The 27,221-nt window shown below is 36.4% G+C and overlaps 2 protein-coding genes and 1 long non-coding RNA gene across 3 annotated transcripts; all 3 read left to right on the top strand.

Moving 5' to 3' along the window:
• Nucleotides 1-5,034: 5,034 nt before the first annotated feature.
• On the top strand, nt 5,035-8,776 carry LOC148696303 (uncharacterized). Its single transcript, XR_015963808.1, has 2 exons — nt 5,035-5,289; nt 6,057-8,776. It is a non-coding gene; the product is annotated as an uncharacterized LOC148696303 (long non-coding RNA).
• An 8,071-nt stretch (nt 8,777-16,847) lies between these two features.
• LOC137710580 (lysophospholipid acyltransferase 1) lies at nt 16,848-22,181 on the top strand. Its single transcript, XM_068449645.2, has 8 exons — nt 16,848-17,313; nt 17,984-18,039; nt 18,241-18,461; nt 18,562-18,970; nt 19,365-19,450; nt 21,150-21,213; nt 21,372-21,490; nt 21,694-22,181. Exons 1-8 carry the CDS (start codon nt 17,012-17,014, stop codon nt 21,832-21,834), a joined length of 1,398 nt encoding a protein of 465 aa, XP_068305746.2. The 5' UTR covers nt 16,848-17,011; the 3' UTR covers nt 21,835-22,181.
• A 2,018-nt stretch (nt 22,182-24,199) lies between these two features.
• On the top strand, nt 24,200-26,374 carry LOC137711679 (BAG family molecular chaperone regulator 1). The gene is made up of 4 exons (XM_068450940.2): nt 24,200-24,990; nt 25,094-25,350; nt 25,487-25,633; nt 25,718-26,374. Exons 1-4 carry the CDS (start codon nt 24,783-24,785, stop codon nt 25,979-25,981), a joined length of 876 nt encoding a protein of 291 aa, XP_068307041.2. The 5' UTR covers nt 24,200-24,782; the 3' UTR covers nt 25,982-26,374.
• Nucleotides 26,375-27,221: the final 847 nt, after the last annotated feature.

The following is a 27,221-nucleotide window of genomic DNA, read 5'->3' on the forward strand; positions in this document are numbered from 1 at the left end:
TTATCTGAGCTCTAAGGTGAGGTGAGTTCGAGTCGAGGCTTGAGAGACGGAGAGAGAGTGACTGAGTTCTCTAAGGGTTAAACTTTGATTTGTATTCAACGGTTGAGATTAAATCTCAACCAAATCCGACGAATGTTACAATTCCAAATATATATTTAAAATTAAATAATATATATATATATTTTATTTTGGTTTAGTTCGGGATTATCGAAAAAATGGAAATGTAAGACTGATTCCCGTATTGAAAGTTCAGGATCGGTTCGGTATTGGGTACCAAAATTTTCGGGATTTTCAGTTTAGTATTTTTTTGGTTCGGTTTCGGGATTTTTTCAGTTCAGGTTGGTATTTTCAGTATTTTTTTCCACCCTTAGACCGCTCAACCCCCATTACATATCTTCTACTTCATGACCCTTAAAACAAGAACTTGGCAACACAAACTCAGCACAACTATTACGCAAAATAACAAAATCTACGGCTCCAATTCACCCAAGCACAATTCTTTTCAATGCTAATTCAACCACATCAGCAACAAAAATGCAAGAATTCTTCTTTATTTTTCAATGTAATTATCGAACATACATCATATGCACAATCTGAAATATCCTCCTCCACATCCGAATATATACTCAGCATTAACATCAAATCTTAATTTCCCATAACCAAACAAGAAGCTAAATCAAATAATGGACAAAAAAAAGTTAAGTTTGAGAGATGATTTGTGACATACCAGATCTTTAACATCAAGTTCAAGTTTCAACGATCTCTTTCTTTACTCTGCTGGGTAAAAGCTAACTGTATAAACCATAAATCATCAACCTCCATATCAATATCTTCCAAGGGCTAAATTTCACAAACCCTAATCTAGAATTTGAACCCTAAATTAAATTTCAAAGCCTAAATTAATTCCAAAATTTACCTGATTTAGGGGAGAATTGGTGCACAGAGCACTAGAATCTGGATGAAGAAGTCGAGAGAGAGAAAGATTAGAGAGGTGAGCGGCGCCGGTGGCCGTGGCTTTGCCTCTGTGTCATGAAGGAAGGCTCATCCACAATGAGGGATGAGAAGTTGAGAGAGAAAGAGAGAAAGAGAGAGATCAGAGAGGTGATAGGCCAGTCGAGAAAGAGGCGAGTCACTTATGTAATGTGGGTGTCGCCGGATTCGAAGACGGAGAGAGAAATCGGCGAGGAGGGTGGTGAGGTGAGGTCTGAGGTGAGGTTGAGTCGAGAGACGGAGAAAGAACGTGATTAAGTTATGAGGGTTTGATTTGTATTCAACGATTGAGATTAAATCTCAACCAAATCTGATGGTTGTTACAATTCCAAATATATATTTAAAATTAAATAATATATTTTTTTTATTTCGGTTAGGTTTGGGATTACCGAACAAATGAAAATGTGAGACCGATTTCCATATTGAAATTTCAGGATCGGTTCGGTATTGGGTACCAAAATTTTTGGGATTTTCGGTTTCGGTTCGGTTTGGAATATTTGGTATTTTTTTTCCACCCCTACAAAGAATTATGATCTCTTTGGATTTGTAATTTTGCAATTGAGTTATGAATTATTCTATAGCTAATATGAGCTCTAGGAGTTAGGTTTGAACTCAGTGTTGGTTCACGATTTTAGAGAATCACTTGCAAAATTATTGTTATATACATAATCATAATTATGAAGGAGAATTAGTGCTTCAATATGAGGATTTGGGTATTTATATATTGGTTAGAAGAATTTTGAGAGTAGTTATATTGATGCAAAATGTATTCTACATGTTTCAGTGTTAGAGAATTCAAAAGAAATGTATAAATATGTTGTTGAGACTTTGTATAATGACAATTATATGCAACGTGTTAGTGTGTGTGTATATTGTTTATATATATAGAGAGAGATTAGAAAAGATAAGAGTGGAAGAAATACATGGTGTTAAGAATGATCAAGGAGCTTGCTCAAGTATGTGGAGTTTAGCTATTACGGTAGTGACGTTGTAAGATCCCACATCGCCTAAGAGAGTGGATCATGTAAGCCTTATATGTATATTCCCATCTTTACCTAGCACGAGGCCTGCTCACTGGCTTCGGGTTCCGTAGGAACTCCGAAGTTAAGTGAGTTCGCGCGGGAGCAATCCCAGGATGGGTAACCCACTGGGAAGTTCTCATGTGAGTTCCCAGAAACAAAACCGTGAGGGCGTGGTAGGGGCCCAAAGCGGACAATATCGTGTTACAATGGAATCGAGCCCGGGATGTGGTGGGGGCTCGGGCTGGGATGTGATAGATGTGGATCTTCATTTTAGCTTTGAAATGAAGGTAGGGGTTTCTTGGGAAACTTATCACCATTGGAGTATTTGTCATGTTTAAGCTATGTGAAATATGTGTTATATTTGATCTATCTCTATAATTGATATAATTATGTATATTGGAATATGATTCATATTACTTTTATTGTTGATATGTGGATAATGTGATAATGCTGATTAATTGCATATGTCATAGCATATTGTAGTAGAAGGATTTTATTGGTTATTCGAGATTGGGATATGGAAATGGAAATATTATTTTGTGTGGTTGAGTTCAACTCTCGTAAGGACAACAAGGGTGGCAAAAGTGAAATTATAGGAATGGTATGAAGTAGTGGGGATTCTGGCGATCGAGAGAAGAACAAGATGACTAACAAAATTTTGGTTTATGTCATAGAGCATTCGGACCACCACTGCAGTGGTAAAATGCATGGTGTGGGATATGCAGGCCCACGTGTTTTATTATATAAATTAACGGGCTGGTAGTTAAAGTTAAGCTATATTCATGATAAATAATATATGTTTGATAACATGTTATAGTTGATTTATGTGAGCATGAAACTTGGTTTAGCCATGAAAATAATCCTTGATAAGACTTATGGCCCTGCTAAGTTGTGTTTTCGCTCACCCTATACATTTTAGACCTTGCAGGTTCGTACAAGTTTAAAGAAAGATAGACGAGCTGAGATTGTGTTAGACGAGAGATTTAAGAGTTTTTATTTATTTTTGTACTCCTTGTAAGGATTCTGGAGTTATTTATAGAAGAGAAGTTTGATTTTTTATTTTTATTTTTATTTTTACTTGTGCATTGTGTGCGGGGTCATATTTTTTCGCTGACCTTGGGTTTGGGGCATGACATAATGTGACTTGAATTGATGGAAAATTGAATATAGTAGTTTCGAATATAATATTAGGGATGTAATTGGTGCTCGATTATGAAAAAAAATCATTAGGTTTAAACATAAATTTAACCACGTGTGGTTTTGTAAATAAGATACTAGAAGATCTTTTCCTTTCAGGATTATATTACTTGCAAGGTAAGGAATCCTTCTTGTTTACTATAAATAAAGGCACAAGATCTTGAATAATACACATAATTCTTCAAGCATTTCTCCATCTCTCTCTTTCTTGCTATGCCATGTCCTCTCTCCCAATGAAGTTTCCTAAACGCACCATTCATGTTGAAACTCGAAGCTTTTCATGATTAATCGGTTGAAACTAAACCATGTCTTAAAACCCGAATGTTCTAACTTTGATGCTTATGGAGGTTTTATTTCTCATAGCACCAATCATAATCTTGTTTGCTCCATTCAGCAAATTGTAGAACTGTAAGAAGTTCGATTTCACTGATTTGGAAGTTTCAGAACTACCTTATGCGGGTACAAGATGTGAAGCTCCACTTGACTACGCAAAGCTTGAAACTATTATAGTTAGCAATGGTGTTGAAGAGCTAAATAAGCCTCCGGCACGATCTTTATTCAAAGATTTATGCCTGAATTATTAAATGGAAGTACCTCACTGAAGAGGATTCCATGGCTATTTGACTCACTCTTACGGACAGTTCCAATCATGCGAAGATGATCTTTTGCCTGAAGCAAGACATGATTGAAACCTTTACTATGGATGCAAATTTCTTCCTCCTTCTTGGACAAAATTGCACCTACAAAACAATTAACACGTTAGGGTCAAGGCCAAGAGCCTCACGCTCCCAAGATGAATTGGGGGGAGGGGTTTTGGCCGAAGAACCTCCGATGCTAAAGTTAGAATTTAGAGAGAAAAGTGTTTAGAGAGTTTTTGGAATTTTGCAAGAGTGTGAACCTAGGTTTTTAGAGAAAAATGGGTGATATTTATAGGGTATGGCCGGTCCTCTTTGGAGAAAGAGTGGCTGGCCCTTTATGTTTATTTTGGGTGTTATTTGGTGATTTAATTAGCAATTAATATATTGATTAGGAATAAATATATTAATTGGCTAATTAACATAATAAAAGGAATGTTTTTGGGAGGTTATGTAATTTATGTGGAATATTTTGTAAGTTATGGAATGACAGCTTAATTGATTAGCTAAAAGAGGGAAAAAGAGGTAAAAAAAATATATGGAATGAGATAGGTTTTGGGAATTATCTTGTAAAAGGGATTTGATGAGATGGATTTTGAATTGTTACCTTTTTTGGGCATTTTTGACTTGGTTGAAGGATGATTGCCCGCTGCTCACGCATAGGAATCCCGTTATACCTCAAGGGTATTTTGTCCTCTCCTGTCCAGAAATCCACGTATTGTCTTGTGATTATTTTTTACTCAACATTCACGTCAATCCGTAGGTACAGTTATGTGAGAACTCGTATTTTTAATTTTATATATTATATAGTATTTTGACCCATATTCTCTTAGCCAACCCGTTTGCTATAACCAATTCCTTATGGAACCATCACATATTTTTGTGATATCGTGTCGTGCATGCTACACGTTTGCATGCATAGCTTAGTCACTAATTAAGCCATCTTTATCTCGTATTGATCAAGTTTCCTACCTGGCCATATGAAACGCACGACACATCATCTTGTGATGCGTCAGTCACCTTATCATGAATTGCCACGTGGTCCTGCATTCCATGAGTCATCAATTACGTGTTCCTTTTAAGGGATGTACCAATGTTTATTCTCAGCCCATTTCTATCTATTTCTTCCCTTATAGCCAACCTTTGCCTACTATAAATAGCATCCAATCTTTAATTTTTATTCGTACCATTCTTCCAAATCTCTATATCTTGTACATTGCATATAGTTTTCATGCAGAGTATGTTGCTTTGTATTATATATGTGTATACTAGAGAGAGAGAGATTAGAAAAGAAAATAGTGTGGAAGAAATACATGGCATTGTAGTGATCAATGAACTTGCTTAAGTACGTGGAACTTAGCTATTTCAGTCGTGACGTAGATAAGTACGTGGAGCTTAGTTATTCCGGTAGTTATGTGGATCTTCGTTTTAGCTTTATAATCGAGGTAGGGGAAATAAGGCAAACCTTTATGGAAATTGATTTTATCAAATTTCGTGAAGTGTTATAATACTCTTGATCTTTTTGGTTGATTAATGTGGTTGGATTTTAATTGGTTAATTGCTTCAGTTGTGGTTGGATTTTAATTGGTTAATTGCTTCAGTTAAGTGTTTACTTGTTATTGGTTATGGAATTACTGCTAGAATGCTATTCGTTGAGAATATACTGTGATACATATGAAAGATGAAATGACATTATTTGTGCATCACTCATGTTGTGAGATGTGGCTGGAACTTCAATGTTGAGATTTGAATTTAGGAAATGAGGATAGTTGGAAAGGATTTTTTGTGTAGTTGAATCTATTCATTATGAAACCAGTTCTAGGCGAGCCCGATGTGCACATTAGCATAGGATATCAGCGGGAATTGTCGATGTGGGTGATTTGGGTTGGAGATCAATGAATTAGATAAGATGACTAGCAAAAGGGGTTTATGAACTTGGGATATCGTATGGGAGTTAGTTTCTATAATAGAACATTTGAACCACCATTGCAATGGTAAAATGCATGGTATAAGATGTGCAGGTCCGCGTGTTTTATTATATAAATTAACATGTGTAGTTGAAGAGGTTAGATTGCATATATGCATTATTATAATTTGTGATTTGATGTTTGGCTATATGATTTCATAACACTTAATTTAATATTGTCAATTTACTGTGATAAGGTTATGTCTTTACTGAGCTGTTGAAGCTTATCCCTCTATTGTTATGCAGGTTTACGAACTAGATATTCAAGAGGGTAGGTGGGATGAGATCGGATTAGATCTGAGAATGGAATTTTATTCATTCATTTACTGTAGGTTGTAAAGAATTCTTGATTTGTTTAAGAATCATGAATTATTTTAATAAGAGGAGTTTATTTTCCAACCAGTTTTAATTTCCTTTTATTTATTGAGTTTTTAACTCATGTTTTAGATTCGAGTTCGAGTTTTTATTGTCGACCCGGGTCTGGGGCATGACAAGTTATGAAGTTTATAGAATCTGGTCGAATTTTTTTAGTAAAGAAGATTTTTTTTATCATTCCATGTTTCTAACTTGCTCCCAAAGCAGAAATGTGAGTGGAAGTTTACCGAATTCTCGAATCTGATTACTACCACAATTGTGAGAGAAATGTATCCTAGTAATTTGGCTGGGAGGTTACCAACTTAGCTTCGGTTGGAGCCTATCAAATGGTATTACTAACTTTCGACTGGGGTCCATCAAATGACATGCTATACTTCAGCAGAGATGTACAGGATAGAAGGCTCTGCATTCAGCAGACGCTTACTGATTCTGCTTATCCATCTTCAACTAAAGAGTACCTAACATACCCCTCCAGCTTCGACTAGAACCTCCTAAATGAAGGAAATATTTGTGAAAACAAGTTCATTTTAGCAACATCTATGCATGCTATTAACAATTAAAAGGCGGAATCATGCTTGTATGCACTCAAAAACAAAACTTAACCCATGAAATTCAAAGCCTAGTAGCTATGATGAACCAAAACTTAACTCAAAACAAAGTGAGTTGAGAAATCTTATACCTTTGTTGATTCCTCTTTGCATAAGTGATGCGGGAATTTATACGCACACAAATTAAACCCTCTTTTCGTCAAATTGTAGTATATGTATAAGTAGGGATCGTTCTGGACCGGGGATTAGGAGGGATTGCAAATCTCTTGGAAACTGACTCAAAAACGTAAAATAACAATATGAATGTATTTCTAACTAATCTAACACTTTAAAATAAATGGGGGATTGGTTTTGGATGAATTTAAACTAAAACAGAAACTTGGAATTAAAACAGATTCTAAAAACGAAATTAATGAAATAGAATGATGAACAACTAGTTAGAGGGTTCCTTATCCACACATGAACATAAGCATATAAATTGACTCCTAGTTATGACTTCAACAAACGATGAATGACAATGCTCCAAGTTAATTAGGTTCGCTTAAACTAACTTTCAGATTTCCCTAGATTCATTGGATTGAATGGGATACGCATTACAACCAAATTATTCCTAATCAAAGTCCCTAACCATGGAATACGCATGATAGAGACATTCAACAAAGATCATTAAGTTCAACGGAAATCATAAACATCGACTAGGCATTCATAACTATGGAATACGCATGTTAATCCAGCCTAGGGTTTACTAAACACAATCGTGACTAGCGATCTTTACTACTCATGAATATAAGTTCATAACGATTAGGTGAAATTCCCTTATATCCTAGCATCAAGTTTAGACATGCAAATTAAGTGTCGACCCTCAACCCACATACATAAACAAGTTCTTAATCAAAACAGAAAAGTAACCCACATCTAAAGTTCATGAATTCATAATTGGAGTAAATCAAATCATAACCAACATATGTCCATGGCTTCAAATTCGCCTCTAACTAAAAAGAAATTAGTTTCACATGTTTAACATAATTGAATAACAAGTTAAATTAAACATGAAAACAGAAACAAGAAAAGAAAGAACAAATGGATGGAAAGTTAGCTACGGGGTTCATCTCCACATATGTTATACTTGCATAATAAAACGATTTCCAATTGCATTTCAATAAATCATTAATTCTCAACGCCCCGGGTCAATTAGGTCCGCTTAAATTAACCGTCAAGTTTTCCTTAAGTTAATGAATTGGATGGGTTAGCGCAACGCAATTCACAACATTCTCCAAAAGTCCTTTACGTGAAAAGCACAATAAAGATACAATCAAAGATCATTAAGCATCATGAAAACTATAAGTGTTGACGAGGCATTCGTTACTATGATGAGCATGAAACTCGTGCCAAGAATTCATTTAACGCGATTGTTTATAAGCAACCTCCACTACTTGTGAATATAAGTTCATAACGATTAGGTGAAATTCACTTATATTCTAGCGTCATATTCATGCATGAAAATTAAGCGCGCATTCTTAATAAACATACATAAATAAGTTATCAATCAAACGGTTAAACAAATTGAATCAACAACTTATGAAACGCAATTAGAAGTAATCAAATCAAAATGCAAGCATAAACATATATTTCGAATCACCCCCTAGCTAAAGGGGGTTTAGTTTATTATAACTTTGAAATCAAAGAAATACCTAAACATTCCAACAACTCAAACTTGAATTGTATGAACGTTTAGGCACTCTTCTCTTCCATTCCTCATACATACAAACAAAGAGAATTGAATTTAAACATTGAAATCAAAGAAACACCTAAACATTCCAACAACTCAAACTTGAATTGTATGAACGTTTAGGCACTCTTCTCTTCCTCGTTGTTGTAGCACAAGGTCTAAGGATAGTTTGATGGTGTGAATGGTTTGGGGAGTGGTGTTTGGATTAATAGGGAAATGGAAAAATGGTGTTTGGATTATAAGGGGAGAGATGGGAAGCTCACGGCTAGGGAAGGGAGAATGTGTTTGTAATGTGTTGTGTATGAAAATGAGATGTCCATGAATGAATGAATGCAAGGGTATTTATAGGAGTAGTGGAGGGAACATATGGCTATGTCATTTGTAGGTGAAGTAGGTGGATGTTGTAGGTGAAGTAGGTGGATGTTGTAGGTGAAGTGGATGTTGTAGGTGAAGTAGGTGGATGTTGTAGGTGAAGTAGGTGGATGTTGTAGGTGAAGTGGGTGGATGTTGTAGGTGAAGTAGGTGGATGTTGTAGGTGAAGTGGATGTTGTAGGTGAAGTAGGTGGATGTTATGTTAAGTGATAAGTGATAAGTGATATGATATGTGGTTATGATATGATAAGTGGTTAAGTGGTGATGATAAGTGATAAGTGATTAAGTGATATGATATGTGGTGATGATAAGTGATAAGTGCATGTGGGTTAACTAATGAAGGAAATGCATGTGCAATGACAATGTGTTAGAATGGATGTGTGTTATGCATGGCATGATTGGGATTAGGAAAGGTTTAAATGTCCTAAAACTAAAGAGAACAAGGTTCCAACACTTTGGCTCCAATTAGGTCTTCAATTTCGTCCAACACTTTGGCTTCAAGCATAAGCTATCTGTCCTTAGCCCAAAAGTGCTCCAAAAGTCTCCAAAATGCATCTTTTTGCTCCTTTAGCCCTTTGGACCTACAAACACACGAAAATAGCTTAAAGTACTAAAATAACTAAAGAAACATAACGTAAATGTACGAGAACAAGCCATTTAAGTCGCATAAATATGCTCCTATCAATAAGCAAAGGCTAATCACCCAAGAGAGAGAGCCTTCATTCCTTTCTTCTTAGCTCCATGGATTTCTTGGAGGAGGATGGTAGAATAGATTCTCCAAGTTCCCAAAATAGAGAACCTCTAAGTCTCCACACTAAGGAGAGAATTGATGAAGAGATGAGTGGCCTTGGATGAAATAGATGCTAGTAATTTCTCCAATGTGGCCGAACTCCTAGAGAGAAAATGAGAGCCTGTGTTATCACCTTTTTCTTCAAAAGAAACCCTAAGGATGAAATTGCTATAAAGTTGCTTTTATACCAACTCATAATGGAGTGGCAAACTTGCAATTGAGCCAAGTTTACTACCCCTTACTCCTATGGCCATATTGGGTTCTTTGGGCTTTAAGGCCCTTTGTGTTTCAAGTTGTCATACAACTTGAGTTAATGGGCTTGACATTCAAATCTCATTGGGCCTTATGGCCCAAAACTAACCTGAGGTCTATAACGAACATATTTGTTTGATTAATTAACATATTAATTAATCATAGCCATAAATAATTAAACCATTTAATTATTCTTACTCATCTCCGTTGTTTCTTCAATCTCTACCTTACTTGGTGTACGATCCATTAGGTTCTTTTAGTGAGGTAGTGGGCGATTAGAACTCTTCAAATCGATTGTGAATTGAAACTTACTTTCAATTCTCCCTTTAGTGATTATACACCTTTAGGGCTTCCACAAACCATGAATGACACCTAGCAGTATGTCATGGCTACCTAAGCTAATCAGAAGAGGTGGAGAACCTATTCAGTTTAGGATTACAATGCAATACGGTCTTTCTCTAATACGATACTCTTGACTATATTGTTTAGTTTGATAGTTCATTCATGTCTACTGTCCAATGTGATTCTCTTACTTATATAATTACCTTGAATGTGATTTGGAACAACTTCCTAAATCTTATTCATACTTTGGCCAGAGATTCTTAATCATATAATAGAGTATTCTCCCTCAAACAATTTGAAGGTTAGAGATCCCTTGTTGTGCATTCACTTGCCTCCATGGCTAAGTGGCTTAACCCTAGCTATGTCATGGACACCCTCTGACGGAGTGACTTTGACATAGTCAAAGATCAAGGACCTAACCACAGACAACTATGATGCCTCAGGTTAAAGTAGTACTTTGCATGATCCCAACCATGAGTTCTCATGTGACATGAATATGAGAACTCATTGTTGATCATGTTTAGTGGACCCATTCTCTATTGAGCACCTACATGCTTGTCTTGGTGTCAGTCACACCAATGACTCAAGACCAGTCACTCTTCCTAAGAGAAGACATAGTACGTATTGATCTTAACAGATTGTCAATGCCCAATTGGCAATCCTATGATCAGGAACATTTAAGATATGTATACAAAAGAGAATGGTCTCATGAATCTAACTTCTTTAAATCACATTCTCCCAATTACATATTCCTTGGACTTATTGTTTAAGCATATAACATTTATATGAGACGGCTTAAAATAATAATCTTTGCCCTTTATATTAAACTAGATTAGTTTAACATGTGAAATGTTCGTAAAGTATCATCATATGATTGGTTTTAGGGCACATTTCTAACACTAAACCCAAGTTTGGGTCTCTTTGTTTGTTTGTTTGTCTGTTTGTCTCTCTCTCACTCACTTTTGCGTTTATTTTACAACAAATGATAGAATCAGGGCCTGCTATGGGGTGGCATCACAAACAGAAATGTGATTCTTGGCACCTAAGACCTAAAACTTAAAAAATAAGGGACAATATTTCCGAACCTTTGAGACTTAAAACTTCAAGAATAAGGGATAGTATTCATGAACCTTAACCCTACAGAATCTACTTACGTTTTGATGGAAAAGACCATTAGCTATGCACTTCTTTGTGCCTCTACCAATGTTGTTAAGGTGTACTATTTCCGTAGTCAATATGTGAGACTAATTTTGCTCCACCTAACACATTTAGAGAGTTAAATTTTGACATGGGAAGCCATTTTAACCCCCTTAGTAAATTTGGTTTACTTTGTGAACAATTTCCTAGTTTTCAAATTTAAGTTTGGTGTTTGTTTTAGCTTTGGATAACATTATTGTTCCCAAACACAAGCTAATTGACTCAAGATAATACACGCGACCTTATTCAATTAACTCATACTTATATCTTGTGAGGCAGTTAGTTGTCTGGTTCCATTTGCTAAATTCATGCCTAATTACCCCTTAACAACACTTTCAGGCCTATCTAACCTAATTGTGGGGCATGACAGTACTATATCATGTTGTCTATAGGTATTAACTTTACCATAAGGGAAGCCTTATACTCACTTTGTTCCGGAAGAATGCTTTTTAAGCTTTAAGGATATTCGAGAGAGTTATTACCTATTGAAGCCACCATAGAAAATGGAGTGCAATTCCTTTTTGAATAACTTCTTACGAATATAGCCAGAAATATATTCTAGAGAAGATGAAACACCTCCCGAATGGATTACACATCACAATCCTTCGCTTTGCAAAGGCCCACTATATGGCCAGCTAGAAAGTCCAGGATTCCAAAGGGTGTTATGGCACAAACATTTGGGATATCTAGGTTGATTGATGATGCACTGAATAGGACATTCCTTACTAGTAGTGAGGACATCGTACTGGAAGCGTACCTTGCCAAACATGCTCACTGATCTTTATTAGGCAAGCTAATTACTAACCCAGCTACTAAGATCTTTACCAGGCAAGCTAATTACTCGCCTATGTACTATAATGATACGTACAGATCCTCCATCGTTCCTACAACAGATTAAAGGGAATATTTGTGAACTAATCCAATCAAAATGCAAACCATTTAATTAATTTAGGGTTTTGGTTGATGTATCGATACATTGGTTGCATGTTTGTCCATACCCAACACTACTTGCTAGAATCTTGGCACCGATTATTAAGTTGTGGGCTCACCACTTCAATTATCTATAGAGTCCAGAAGACTAGGTAATGTCGGAAAGTTTACATTAACAAAATCAATGATTATTACATTTTGTTTGGATATAATTTGAACATTTCAATTCCCTATATTCACACCCAAACAATCTCACAGAAATCGATCATCAAACACCTTTCAGTTGTCGTATAGACTTTGGTAGGGAACACACCAAGCTTTCAAATTTTCTATGTAGGGCTATATAATATTGCATGCAGCTATGTTGGTCCGCCTAAGGCCCATTGCCACCCAATCCTATTCTACGTAAGGTTATATAATATTGCATGAAGCTATGTTGGTCCGCCTAAGGCCCATTGCCACCCAATCTTATTTTGGCGCTATAGTTGGTAACTTGGTACAATCTAATGTTTCGTACTCATGCATATGGGTGTACACTTTGTTTGTTAACTGAGCCACAACAATATACCAATACGGTTCCTAAAAAATATATATGAATCAATGTCGATTATGATTCTCCTTAAGCCTGTGCAAGCGACCTATCACTTTCATAAAACAATATTCCTGTTGTTAGGGGGAGATAAAAACATTAATGTTCTTGAAGAATGACATGAATTATCGTGGACACCCTCGCTATATCTCATCTCGATCCCATATTCTAAACCATCAAAGTGTTTCTAGGTGCTTTCTTTGCTCTAGCAAAAATGACAAAATTGCATATACCAGTTGAAGACATGCTTGCAAAGATAAATGTAGCCTATGGATGTCATTGTCCTTAGAAAGGATGCTACTATGTGCATCGGCAATTCACTCGCGGGTGTATTGCTACACCTAGTGGCCAACCCCGATACACTCGTGGATAGCCAATCAATTTGTCTTTGGTCTAAAACATGTCAGATCAACCAGTTCGAAGGTTCACTTCCACGGAATTGAAGAAATATGGCACAAACGAATCCCTTCCTCGATTACTGTCTCATGAGAGAATCATGGCACAAACAAATCCCTTCCTCGATTGTTGTTTCAATCATTTCCATCTCATGAGATTAATCCGGGTTACTCCCGAGACTTGAAGTTCTCGATCCAGCTAGTTTGGATGAGATATGAAATTGGAATGAAATTATCATCGATGACGCTTTACTTGTATGGTAGCTACCGATATAAATGAAAAGCAACAGTATCGAACTGCGTTTTGTTGAGTAGTGACAAAGTAGAATGGATGGGTTAACTGGAAAGACACAATCCATGTCAAATAAGATGAATCAAATAGTCTAGTATAACAGTGCCTTATGGCGCAAGGCTTCTCTCATACAACCTGGATTGATTGCAGCTTATAAACAGAGTTGTAATGTATCTTTGGGATTATGATACGAAAACTACATGGAAGTTTTGGAATGACTTACATGTACTCATTCAAATGGTTTTGGACCGTTGAACACCTTTTGGATTTAGACGAGGCTTTCACTTTATGGATTTAGAACAATCTGGGCGGATGGTGTACCAATCTAAGTGAATATTTGTCCAGTTTGGGATATATGACCCTGTGTGTACAAATATGAAATTACTAGACTTGAAGTTCATGTCAATGACATGAATCTCAGACTCCTACAAAGCTTGAGAAAACTGCCTTGCACCTGAAGTCGGACTTTGAGATGAAAGATCTTGGAAAAACTCAACACTATCTTGACCTAAAGCTTCGAGCATGGTTTTGACAATATACTGGTTCATCAGTCGAACTACACCCAGAAGGTGTTACCCCCAAGTATACCCATATAGCGTCAAAAGAAACCTTTGTTGAGACTATGAAGACTAAAGCTCCATATCTAAGTGCATTTTCAGTTTATTGTACTTAGCTCAAAGCACTAGATCAGGCATCTTAGTTATTGATAATGTTTTGGCATAAAGCAGCACTGCGCCTGTAGGCATGCATTAAGAAACAATTCTAAAACCCATGACTTTCAAAGCCTAGTGAATGGTGAAACACAAGACTTTTTAACAACATTAAAGAGAAGAAAGGATTTTGAGATTCATTACCCTTGAAGCTCATCCTTATTTACAAAAGGGATTCACCCAAGTGGAGGGTCTTCAAGTCACCTCCTAGCTCCTTAGATCTTCCATGTGATTTTCTTCCCTTTTGATGCTCCTTTGGTCCTTGAGGATGTAAGGAAAGGAACTCCAAAAATATCAAAAGTTTGGTGCCTCTAAGTCTCCACACCAAAGATGATGATGTGACGATGAAATGGATTACCTACAGGAAGTTGGATGCTAGTGAACTCCTAGGAAGGCTGGCCTCTATAGAGCAAAAGGAGAAAAAGTTTCTCTTCTTTGCCTTAGGAAAACCATAGTGAGAGAATGGCTATAAAGATTCCTTTATACCACCTCACATGTGAGTGGTAAACTTGCACTTAACCCAAGTTTGCTACCACTCACCCTATGGCTGGTTTTGACTTTATATTTGGGTTAATTTCCATTTAGTTTTAGTTGTCTCACAACTTAAACTCAATGGGCTTTGTGGACCAAAACCCTTTTGGGCCCCAAGACCCGAAACTAACTTAAAAGGCCAATACGAATCTTTCGTGTAATTAATTAACTAATTAATTAATCTTGACCATTGCCAATTAAACCATTTAATTGCCTATCCATCTCATTTATATTTCTTCACTTTCATCCTTACTCGGTGTACGATCTATTAGGTTCCAATTAGCGAGGTAGTGGGCAATTGTTACTCTTAACGATCGATTGTGAATTGAAACTACATTTCAATTCTCCCTTTGATGAAGATTAGTGTTTGCTAATCTTCAGGGCTTCCACAAACCATGAGTGACACCTAGCAGTATGTCATGGCTACCCAAGCTAAGTAGAAGTGGTTGGAGAACCTATCCAGTTACAATTACAATGCAATACAGTCCTTCTCTAATACAATACTCTTAATCACATTATTTTAGTGATAGTTTGTTTCATGTCTACTATCTAATGTGATACTTCTCTATATGATTCAATTGAATATGATTTAGAACAAACTTCTTAAGTCATATTCGTACGCTTTGGCCAAAGACTCCCAAATCATATCTCAGAGTATTCTCCCTCCATCATGGAAGGTTAGAGATCCGTTGTTGTGCATTCATATGCTTACATGACTAGATAGCTTGACCCCAACAATGTCGTGGACACTATCGATGGAATGCCTTTGAAATGATCAAAGATCAAGGACCTAACCATCAGACATCTATGATGCCCCAGGTCAAAAGATTACTTTGTATATTGCAACTTATGAGTTCTTACATGACATGTATGTTCGAACTCTCTTTTGATCGTAGTTCAGTGTACTCAATTACCTTTTGAGCACCTATGTGTTTGTCTCAGTGTCCAACACTAAATGACTTGAGACTAGTCATACTCATGCTTGAGTTAACATAACACATACTAACCTTAGCAGATTGTCAATGCCCAATTGGCAATCCTATGGCTAGGAAAGTTTTAGGAATGAACATAAGAGAAAGGTCTCGTTAATCTAACTTACTTAATCACTTCTCTCTTAGATTAAATACATTCCTTGGATTCCCTTATTGCTTAAACACATAATACAATAAATAGTGATTAACAATAAGCTTTGCCCTTCATTAAACATATAATAGTTTAACACAATAAATATTCCAAAAGCTATTACATCAAATGAGTGACTTTGTGGGCATACTTCCAACAATGGGGTGATTAAAATATAATTTTTATTCATGCCAACATATATGTGAGACCTACACTTGTTTGACAAGTTGACTAACAAATATATGATATTGCAATTAAATCGTAACTCGGTGTATGACATTGTAATTTTTTGAAGATGAAGTATGAAGTTGAAATGCACCCAAATTTAATGATGCAAAATATAATTTATCCAAACTTAGACGATGTGTCACCTAATTTCGTTGTCAAGTGAGGCGAGCACAACAATCTTTCAATCTGGTTGGTGGTTTCAAGTTGGGATCAAAGACAAATGGCGCCCATCTCTCCTGAATCATATGTTGCTTTCCAAGTCCCAAAGAAACAGTAAGAGGAAAAGCCAACGACAACTAACACCATTTAACTACAATTTAATTTCGAATTACATACGCTTCGATTTCAGCTACTCAACAAGAAAATGCTGGAGATGGATAAATGCTCTCGATGACTTCAACAAATTATGGAATAGAAAGAGACATTGTCCAAGGACACTATTGCCATTAAACCTCCAGCACCCAACCAACATTCATCACTAAATCCCACGCAAACAATAAGAACGTCTGCTTGCTAATACGATATAATGATATTTTTTTTCAATTGTACGTGAAAAGTATTAAATTCAACTACCGTTAAAAATGAATTTGAACCACATTATTATAACAAACTTATTGTTATATTTAACTTATTCTCCGTCCGCCAAGAATATGTAATATCATTAGTTAAAAGAAAAATAAAAACGTTCGCCCAGAGGCATATCAGTCATTTGGCTCTGTATGTCAACTCAAAAATCGAGTTTTTAAATAAAAACCAGGACAGGTTTGTCAATTCGATTTGCAGATTGATAATACAAGCCATGGGCCTTGAGATGGAATCCATGGCCGCCGCGATCGGCGTCTCAGTTCCGGTGCTCCGCTTCCTCCTATGTTTTGTAGCCACCATCCCCGTCAGTTTCATCTGGCGACTCGTCCCCAGTCCACCCGCCAAGCACCTCTACGCCTTCGCTTCCGGCGCTCTCCTCTCGTATCTTTCATTCGGATTCTCTTCCAACCTCCATTTCTTAGTCCCAATGCTACTCGGCTATGCTTCCATGGCCTTCGCCCGAAACCATTGCGGAATCATTACCTTTATCCTGGGCTTCGGCTACCTCATCGGCTGGTACATTTACGAAACACAAAAACTAATATTTGACCCAATGAGTAATTTCTGAACAATTTGATTGGTGATCGAATTTTGTGAGAAAAAGTTGATGGGTAGTGTTATTTTGAATTGGTGGTTTTGTAAGTTTCGTAGTTTATAAAAAAAAAAATTAATTAGTTTTCTAAAGCTTGTGATTGACTGGATAGTTCGTGTTGGTTTATTGGTATGTTTATGTTATGATCTGTAGTGTTATTAATTTTCTTTTTGTTTTAAATATAGATGGTCGAATTTGACAATGCATAATGAATTTAAATTAATTCGTGTTTTTTTTCCTTATAACCTGTTAATTTCTTGAAAATTCTGGTTCTTTACGTTCTAAGTTTTACAGATCTGACTTGTCCCAAAATTATGTCTTTTAACTCTTTTTATCAATTGTGGTGCTCTTTTTTTACGTTTCAATCACTTGTGATGTTGGGGAGAAACTATGATTGCATATTTAACAGTATGTGAATGGTATACCGATCTTTGTGTTCTTCATTGACGTAACATTGTTTCGTTAATGTTTGACGGTCTCGAAGTGATAACAACATCTATATGCGATAATTTTTAATGTTTATCTATCTAGAGATTTATAAAAGTTTTGTTTCTGAATTCTTGATCATTCATATACATTTGTCTGTATGTGTAGCCATGTATTTTACATGAGTGGGGACGCATGGAAGGAAGGAGGAATCGATGCAACTGGTAAGCACTATGTCAGCCTTTCAAGTTCTGTTTTTGGTCCTTGATGACTTCCGTTTCTTTTTATTTTTTACTAGAATTTATGGACTCTTCTATTGAATTCTTAACATGACTAAAAATGTATATATTGGAACGTGACTAAAATTCATGCACTATTATTTGTTATGCGCGTCAGTTAAGCTTGAATTTCCTTCTCATACTTAGGGGCCTTAATGGTTTTAACACTGAAAGTCATCTCATCTGCAATCAATTACAATGATGGGGTATTGAAAGAGGAAGGTTTGCGTGAGTCTCAGAAGAAAAACCGGTTGATTAAGTTACCCTCTTTGATCGAGTACCTTGGCTACTGCCTCTGCTGTGGTAGTCACTTTGCTGGTCCAGTTTATGAAATGAAGGATTATCTTGACTGCACCGAAGGAAAAGGGGTATGCTTATTATGTACCAAGTGTCTTCCTTTCTTCTTAGTTTTGTTTTCTTAAGGTTGACCCATCTCATAAGTTGGCTTTTATTAATTATCATTTTCAGATATGGAGCTGCTCAGAGAATGGACCATCTCCATCACCCTATGGAGCAACAATTCGAGCTCTTCTCCAAGCTGCATTCTGTATGGCCTTGTATGTATATTTGGTACCCCAATTTCCTTTGTCAAGATTTACTGAGCCCATATACCAAGAATGGGGTTTTTGGAAACGACTAAGCTACCAGTATATGTCCGGATTCACAGCGAGGTGGAAATATTATTTCATTTGGTCAATATCAGAGGCTTCTATCATTCTTTCTGGTCTCGGTTTCAGTGGCTGGACAGAGTCCTCACCACCAAAACCTCGGTGGGATAATGCAAAAAATGTTGATATTATAGGTGTTGAGTTTGCAAAGAGTTCAGTTCAGTTACCACTTGTTTGGAACATACAAGTCAGCACCTGGCTTCGTCATTGTGAGCATCTCTCTTCCTTCCTAAGTTTTCTTTTTGTCAGTAACATGCAATCCATATTTTTGTTTTGTTTAAATATTTTCCCAGGAAAATACTTTTGCATATCCAAACAATGAATCCTAGTTAGGACCGAGTTGTATTCATTTTTAAGATCTCTATATGCAAAGAACTATATGAGTAATTGGTCCTGGTATCAATATTTGAAGTTTGGTATCTGGTCACTAGTTTCTTCAGTTTTGTGCCTGTTGCATTTGATGGCTGAAATTTTTCTACTTTTAGCTCTGATCAGGAAAGCACGTACTTTCTTATAATATCCCAAAATTATTAGTATATTATGCACATGAAACAAAAGATGACTATTCACTGTTCAATTATCTAATATATTATTCTTCTGTAGATGTGTATGAAAGGCTTGTTAAACCCAGCAAGAAGGCTGGTTTCTTCCAGTTGCTGGCTACACAGACCGTCAGCGCTGTTTGGCATGTGAGTGTAAACTGTCTTACCCTCATCCTGAATGTGTGTTTTTATCTTTTGCTGATTTTATGTCCATTTTAGATTTTCAAACAATAGCTCTGCTACAAATGCTTTCATAGGTTCTCTGCTTCTCTTAGAGGATCTATTGGCATTCATTCTGCGGAGTGGATTTGGCTGTCCGTCTTTTATACTTGAAAAAAAAAAAACTGAGAAAAATAAAAAATAAGGAAAAGCGGTCAACTACTACCAGATAATTAACCAGTTCACAGTTCTCTTCAAAATGTCATATAAATTTCCTCGTGTAGCTATGATGTGTGGACTTTGTTACACTGTAGTGTTCTTTCTCTAATGGGGATGCTGGGACTGAATGTTTTAGGGCACCAAGAGGATGATTTTCTCTTCCTATAGCCAAGGTTCTAAAAGATGCTAAGCGCTAGTTAGCCGGCGGGCTGGGGCCTAGCGCCTAGGCGGACTAGGCAAATTTAAGTAAATCTATTGTATTTCGTGTAAATAAGTGTCTGTTTGTACTTAAAATATATATAATTTCATCATAAACTAGAAAATAAAATGTCATATATATTATGAAGTATTAGAACATAATGAAAACATGGGGAGCAAACATATAGTGTGTGTTTATTTAAGTGTTTAATAAGCTCATACAATTTATTGGAAACAATAAAATGCAAAAGGAAAGTTATCTATTTTCTATCTAAGTGAGTTGCAACCTAGGCGGGTCTGGGCGGGCTACGCGGGTGCCTAGGCAGTCTAGGCGGGCGCCTCAGCAGGTCTAGGCACCCTTTCTTAATTTTCAAACGCCTAGGCATTAATCGGGGCAGTGACCAGCCGCCTAACGCCTAGGCAGAAATTTTTAGAATAGTGCCTGTAGTAGAGTATTGAGTAGCAATTGGATTTAAAATTAAAACTCGATGCAAGATGGGGAAAGGATGTGATATTGTGATGGATTTTGAGCCCCCCCCCCCCCCCCCCCCCCCCCGCCCCACATATTTTTATAGTTTTACTTAGTATTAACTTTTTATTTTCTTCTCATAAAAAAGTATTAACTATTTATACTATCAGATTGGACAAATGATATTTTCGCATTTAGTCACTTTTAATTCTTAGGTTTCAATCTAATCATTATGTGGCAAATTTCAATCTTTAGGTAACTTACATTGCTTAATGCATTTTACGCTTACATTTTTTGTTTAAGTTTTGTGCCTTTAACAAATACAAGGCGAAAAATAGGTGGCTGGGTAGAATTTGGTGGGGTGGGGATGGGGTAACAACATGCCCTCCAGTTTTGTATTTTCATGTCACCACTTTTGGCGCCGAAAAGAACTCTGTGACTTGTGTTATTTTAAATGTAATTACGCTTTTTGTGTTATTTCATGTGTTCCTATAGTTTTTTAGTTGTGCCAATGTTTGGTTTGGTGCTCATTTGTGTTCAAATTGCTAAAGTGAAATGATATTTTTTTGGGTGGAAGGGTACTTGTAATATTAACGTAATAATTTCTTATCATCCACCACTCAGCGTCGTCAAGCCAATTTCCCAAAATTTATGCTTGTGCCCATTTTCTCTTCGACTAATTACTCGGCTTACTTTTTGTTTCAAACCCTTATGTTCTCTTATCTCCAGAATATGTTTTGATTTTTCGCACGTTTCAAACTTGAATTATCTGTATCGTATTGGTTATTTTCCAAACTGCAGGGCCTCTATCCGGGGTACATCATATTCTTTGTGCAGTCAGCATTGATGATTGCTGGATCAAGAGGTATTGGTCTTTCTGCTTCTAATTCACTAGTTATTTCTTTGTTTCATTAAATTGCTATCTACCTGTGAAGGGTAGGTGCTTTAACAAGCAAGCACGTACTAATTATTTGTTCTTTAAGATAATTAATCTGCATCATTTTCTACCTTTTCCGCAAGCAGTGATTTACAGATGGCAGCAAGCTGTACCTCCAACTATGGACGTTGTTAAGAAGATATTGGTGTTCATCAACTTTACTTACACTATCTTGGTTCTGAACTACTCCTGTGTTGGTTTCATTGTTAGTGCTCTCTCTCGCTCTCTCTCGCACATGCAGACATGCCATTTTTAGACACACATGAACATGAACACATGTGATTTAGACACATTAATACGAGCACGTCATCCAAACATACCATGAACACATGACACACACATGTACATGTACACATACCACCCTCCGATGCTTTAAAGTTTCTCATGCGTTGGTCTCACATGGTACAGGTATTAAGCCTTCACGAAACACTCGCCTCATATGGAAGTGTGAATTTCATCGGGACCATTGTTCCCATAGCATTGATCCTACTGAGCTATGTAATAAAACCTCCAAGGCCTGCGAAATCAAAGGCTCGGAAGGAAGAGTGAGGTTTGTCAGCTGCAATAGCATTCGCTACGCTTTGGAGTGCTTGGAACGAGATAAGAAGGCGCTTCGTTTCCAAGTTTACTTCGCCTTGTTTTGAACGATTGTAACATCTGTTCTACCGGCAACGTTGATTATGTTAACATCTGAATCAATGTTTATTTGAGTAGAGCATCTGTTTCATCTTTTGTAGCGTCGACCTCAGTAAGCGAAATCACGCTAATAACGAACTAGAAGGCTGTTGTAGTCGTTCAGAAAATAGCTGTCCAGACAGATGTTACTTGAGAGAATTTGGAGGACATAGGTTTGATATATAATTGCATAACGCACCGATGTCGGTTTTAGTGTCGAACTTTTGTTGAACCTGAGGGGTATTTTTGTCGGACAATGGTGAGTAGAACTCGAATCGACAACCAAAAAATTTGTTTTCCACATTCAATTAAATAATAGTAAAGATTCTTCAATTTTAACTTAATTGGAGCAATAGTCTTACAATTAAATATCTATGACCATTGGTATCTTAACTTCTCAAAACGTGCAATTATGGTTTTTTTTTTTTGTCAACTTTGTTAGAATTTCCGTCAAAACGAGTTATGTTGAAATAATTATTGCTACAATTGGGTTAAAGTTAAGAGATCACTTTTCCAATTGAGTTAAAGTTGGGGAACCATTTCTATAATTTTCTCATTTAGTTTCCCATATTCGCTTCTTGATTCAGTCTCACGTGTGGGGTGAATCATTTTGATGGAAGTTTTAACAGTTGACGAAAATGACTATAGATGCACGTTTTGACCAATTAAGGGACTAATGGTTATGAATTTTTAGTTGATGAATCATTGCTCTAATTAGGTTAAAGTAGAGAGACCATTGCTCTAATTATGTTAAAGTAGAGAGACCATTGCTCTAATTAGGTTAAAGTTAAGAGACCATTGCTATAATTTTCTTTTAAAACTCTTTTTATGCTCCTGTGTATTTTATAGACGAATTTTGCCGGCAAATCCTTATTTAAAGATTCAATGATCAAGATATAACAATAGAATTTACATCTAGTCAAAGACACTTTCTTTGTTTTTGGCCCTGAAGGTTTAAATTAGAATAGATGTGTTAACCAATGAGATTGCTGAGACAGCTTTGGTGTGCAAATGGGATCCGGCTTCTCCATCCTCCTAGTTCCCATACACTCTCATCCTTTTTTATTTTGTACGGTCACGGGTCATGGTTAAGTCACGTCACTATTTTATATTAATTTTTTAATAGAGATAATAAGATAAACAATAGTAATATAAACTGTTGACGTGCCTTAACCGTAACCACACAAATGAAGATAAAAATATATGGAAACTGGGAGAGCAGAAAAATCAGGTCCGCGCAAATGACAGATGACAATATTGTTATTATATCAAATTCAACCATGCACGTCTGCAACTCGCCTTCTATAAAATATAATAATTTTTTGCTTCATACAATAAAAACCAATTATTTTCTATTGGACAATGACAATATTGTCCCTCAGAACCAACCACGTTTAGGCAACCAGACAGGTGCCAACTGGCTGAAATTTTCTTTCTGCTAAGTTTTCCTTGACGTGTTCTGCTTTTCAATTCTATGTTGCTTTCCTCTTTCAATTATGTGGCAGGCGAGAAGAATTTTTATGTCATGGACTTATTGTTATCGTGCCGTTCTGTATTAATGATGTAAAGATGTGTATTTCTCTGCACATAGCTTTGTGCTCGGTTACATATTGAAAATACAAGTATGTTGAATTATGTGTTGAAATCACTAACTTTGCACATGTCTTTGTGCTCGGCTACATATTGAAGATACAAGTATGTTGGATTATGTGTTGAAATCATTGAAGAATGTGCCGTGTGTCCTCCCCTGGTCGGATCGAAGGCGAAGACTGGCAAAGTTCATCATTCAACGATGGGGTGCTCATAGAAAAGAAGGTGTCGTCCAACAAGTGGCAGATTTTGATGGGTCTCGCTTTGATGTTGGGGAGATCCATAGATTTGGATAAAGTCTCGCCCACAAATAGAGGAAGAATACGCGCGCTAGCACGCTAGTGCTTACATAGTTGATCAGATTAGATAATCCTATTATTAGCACGAAAATTAAAATGTATGTACCAGTATCATATAAGTTGCTCTAAGAAAAGAAATAGATAGTTGTATCGTATAATCTTTTCCTACATTAATTTCTTTTGTTTTGGTGTTGGATTGTGAGTTTACATCAACACACATAACGACAATCTTGAACGAGAACTAAAAAAGGGTTAAAAGGTCTGAATACTGCATGTAAAATGCTTATTGTTATTTGCCATTTTTGGTTTTGTTTTACCTTAAAATCGAAATATTTTCCTCTTTTTCTTTTGTCCCTCTCGTCACGTAAACTGATGTGGATTTTTCCCTTTTCCCCCATCTTTTTCTTTCTTTTTATATTTATCAGATGGATTTATTCCCTTCACTCGCTTCACTTTCTCTGCTGGCCATTAGTTCTCACTCCTTTTTCTTTCCCGTTTTCCATTGTTTTCTATATAGCTTTGAGTAGATCTCAATTTCCACTCCGCTTCTCTCTCACTTACATAAAGTTTTGATCATGTTTTCGTCACTCGTCTCACTTAGTCTGTAGTTCTGCTCGCCTAATCCTCCATTCCCTTTTGCTATTCTCGTTGATAGAATAAGGCTGTTTGTATTACTTGAAACTGTTGTTTTGGTTTTGCATCATTTCTTCTGAATTCTTTCACAATTGGGTTTTCTTTGATACCACCGTAGGGATCGAAAGGTTCTTTCTTCTCTATTGGGTTACTTTGAATCCAGGCAAAGAACATCGAACGAAAACTCTCAGCTTCTCTTGAGGTTCCTTGTTCAAGTAGTTTTCTTTTTTATTGGTCTTTTAGCCTAAGAGGATCAAGAAATAGATTATAGATCGAGCCGTGAATTCAAAGAAGAACAAAATGTTTTCTTCGGAAAGTAATCGCTCTGTTGACGATGGCAGCGGAGGTCCCGATAGGGCAGACTTGGAAATCAGGCCAGGGGGAATGCTGGTGCAAAAGCGAACCGATGAGACAAATCCTAGTGCTGTTTCAATCCCCACAATCAAAGTTAGAGTCAAGCATGGCTCTTCGTGCCACGAAATTCAAATCAACTCCCAAGCAAGCTTTGGTACTACGCCATAATTTCAAAATCCAACTTTTGTTTTGGTTTTTTGATTGGAAAGAAACAATTAAATTGTTTTGTTAATTGAATTTGGTTTTCGAATTTGCAGGGGAATTGAAGAAAATGTTGGCAGAGCGAACGAAGTTGCACCATCTGGATCAGAAGCTGATATACAAAAAGAAAGAGAGGGACTCCAAAGAGTATCTTGATGTGGCAAGAGTTAAACAAGGATCAAAGATCGTGCTGGTGGAGGACATTTTAGGCAGAGAAAAAAGGTGCCTAGAGTTGCTCAGAAATTCAAATGCAGAGAAATCTTCGAAATCCTTAGCCGAAATCAACTTGGAAGTGGACAAGCTTGCAGGCCAGGTAATTAAAATGAATCATATTTTAAATTTAATATGCGGGGAAAGGAATTCGAACTTGGACGCAAGGCTGCAATGACGAACTGGCCTAACCGATATCTACTGAATTGTTTTATTAATTTTGTTTCTGTTGTAAATAGGTCACAGCGTTGGAAACAACAGCTTCTACAGGTGGGAAAGTTTCCGAGACGGATGTGGAGAATTTGACTGAGCTTCTGATGATGAAGTTGATTAAACTGGATGGAATTGTTGCCGCCGACCATCTAAAATTGCAGAGAAAAGTGCAGGTATTATAGACTTATGTACGTTTTAAATGTCTTTTACTTGCACATTGTTGGTACTATTCTAATTGTTGGTTTATGAACTTGAAGGTGACAAGAGTTCAGAAGTACATAGAAATTCTGGACATGTTGAAGCATCAGAGCTCCAAATCAAGCAGCAATGGGGCAAAAATCAAATTGCAGCAACAAGAAAATCCAACTGGCCACATGCCAAAGGACTCAAAACCGACGCAGAAACAGCGCGTGCATTGGAAGCTAGAAAATTCAGTACGAAAAAATCCAGTGACGCAGCAGCAACAACAGGAGAATTCTGAGTCTGTTGTGGTTACAACAAAATGGGAAACTTTTGATTAAAACCAAAAGGGCTAATTACAGTTATACTTTTGGGGTTGGCTCTTTGTAAATCTGTAAGCAACTTACGGTGGACAAGTTAAACAAGGGAAGAGGAATAAAAGAAGAGATGGGTACAAAACTCAAAATGGAAGTTGTAATATGGTTGGTTCCGTTGAAGTTGTTATGATTGTTTTTATTTTTATTTTTTTCGTACCAACGATATTCTACTCTGCAAGGAGCGAGATTCATGTTTTGAGTATGTTGGAAGAGCACGTACGATTGAGAAATAGAACCATGAGTTAATCATCTTAGGGTGATCCTTTTGTTGACGGATGCTCCTATTACATGTAATTTTTGAAGGATGAGAACCATGTAGCATCTATATCTAGTCTATAGCCAATGTAATTACGCTCATGTCTGCAATGTTTGTTTAGTTGTTAATTCGGCATAATGCCAAAAATCCAAGTTCCAGTTCATAGCATTTCTATCATCCAAAAATGATTAAATGGAATCTGTCTGTCTATAGGGACCAATGGATTGGACCATTCACCTCATCTTTATTTTTGAATTATTTATAACCTATTTATTTTTCACAAGTGGTTATGATTAAAGGAGAAGTATATGGCATTAAAATATGCAGAACCAGAAAAGATCCTTCTTTTCTGTATTCTATATGGCTGCATTGCTGCTGCTGGAAATTAAAGAATTGCAGAAAATCATAGTGGAATTGATACCATTCTGACTAATCATACAAAAATAATAGAAAAGCAGGTTTGACTTTAGAAGATGTAATATGATATGGAGCTTCCTGCCAACATGTTCTGATAAAAAAAAAATTAAACAAGATTATCTGCAGATTTACCATCTCAATCAAATTCAGCAAAACATTTAGCAATGTCAAAAATCTCAGACACTGAAGTACTTAATTTCATTTGAATTAATTACACGTTGACAAGTGCAAGGCAAAGTGAGTTAATACAATTAAGATTTCATATGATTTTCCTTTACGGACCAAACTCAATCGGATCATTATTGAAAAATTTGTATCATACTTAATAGAAAAAAAAGTCGATGTTTGCCCGTTGCATCGATCTTTTATAACATGTTAATAGTTTTTTGGTACAACTAAACATCATCGGATTATAAGTTAAAATTGGCACCAAATGCATTAACAATTCATGACTATACTTGGCATGTCAGCCAGGGTCCATAGCTTTATAAATAGAGAAGAAGGAATAGTGAAAGCCGAAGTTGAGAAGAG

Source organism: Pyrus communis, chromosome 6, assembly GCF_041283825.1.
Source record: "Pyrus communis isolate YQ-2024b chromosome 6, ASM4128382v1, whole genome shotgun sequence".
Lineage (NCBI taxonomy): Eukaryota > Viridiplantae > Streptophyta > Magnoliopsida > Rosales > Rosaceae > Pyrus > Pyrus communis.

Bases quoted from the DNA above. Each gene is read 5' to 3' on its own strand.
- LOC137710580 (XM_068449645.2), top strand. From the start codon at position 17,012: ATGGGCCTTGAGATGGAATCCATGGCCGCCGCGATCGGCGTCTCAGTT. The intron at 17,314-17,983 runs GTACATTTACGA...CTGTATGTGTAG, and splicing joins TTCGGCTACCTCATCGGCTG to CCATGTATTTTACATGAGTG. The intron at 19,451-21,149 runs GTGAGTGTAAAC...TCCAAACTGCAG, and splicing joins CCGTCAGCGCTGTTTGGCAT to GGCCTCTATCCGGGGTACAT.
- LOC137711679 (XM_068450940.2), top strand. From the start codon at position 24,783: ATGTTTTCTTCGGAAAGTAATCGCTCTGTTGACGATGGCAGCGGAGGT. The intron at 25,351-25,486 runs GTAATTAAAATG...TGTTGTAAATAG, and splicing joins TGGACAAGCTTGCAGGCCAG to GTCACAGCGTTGGAAACAAC. The intron at 25,634-25,717 runs GTATTATAGACT...ATGAACTTGAAG, and splicing joins AATTGCAGAGAAAAGTGCAG to GTGACAAGAGTTCAGAAGTA.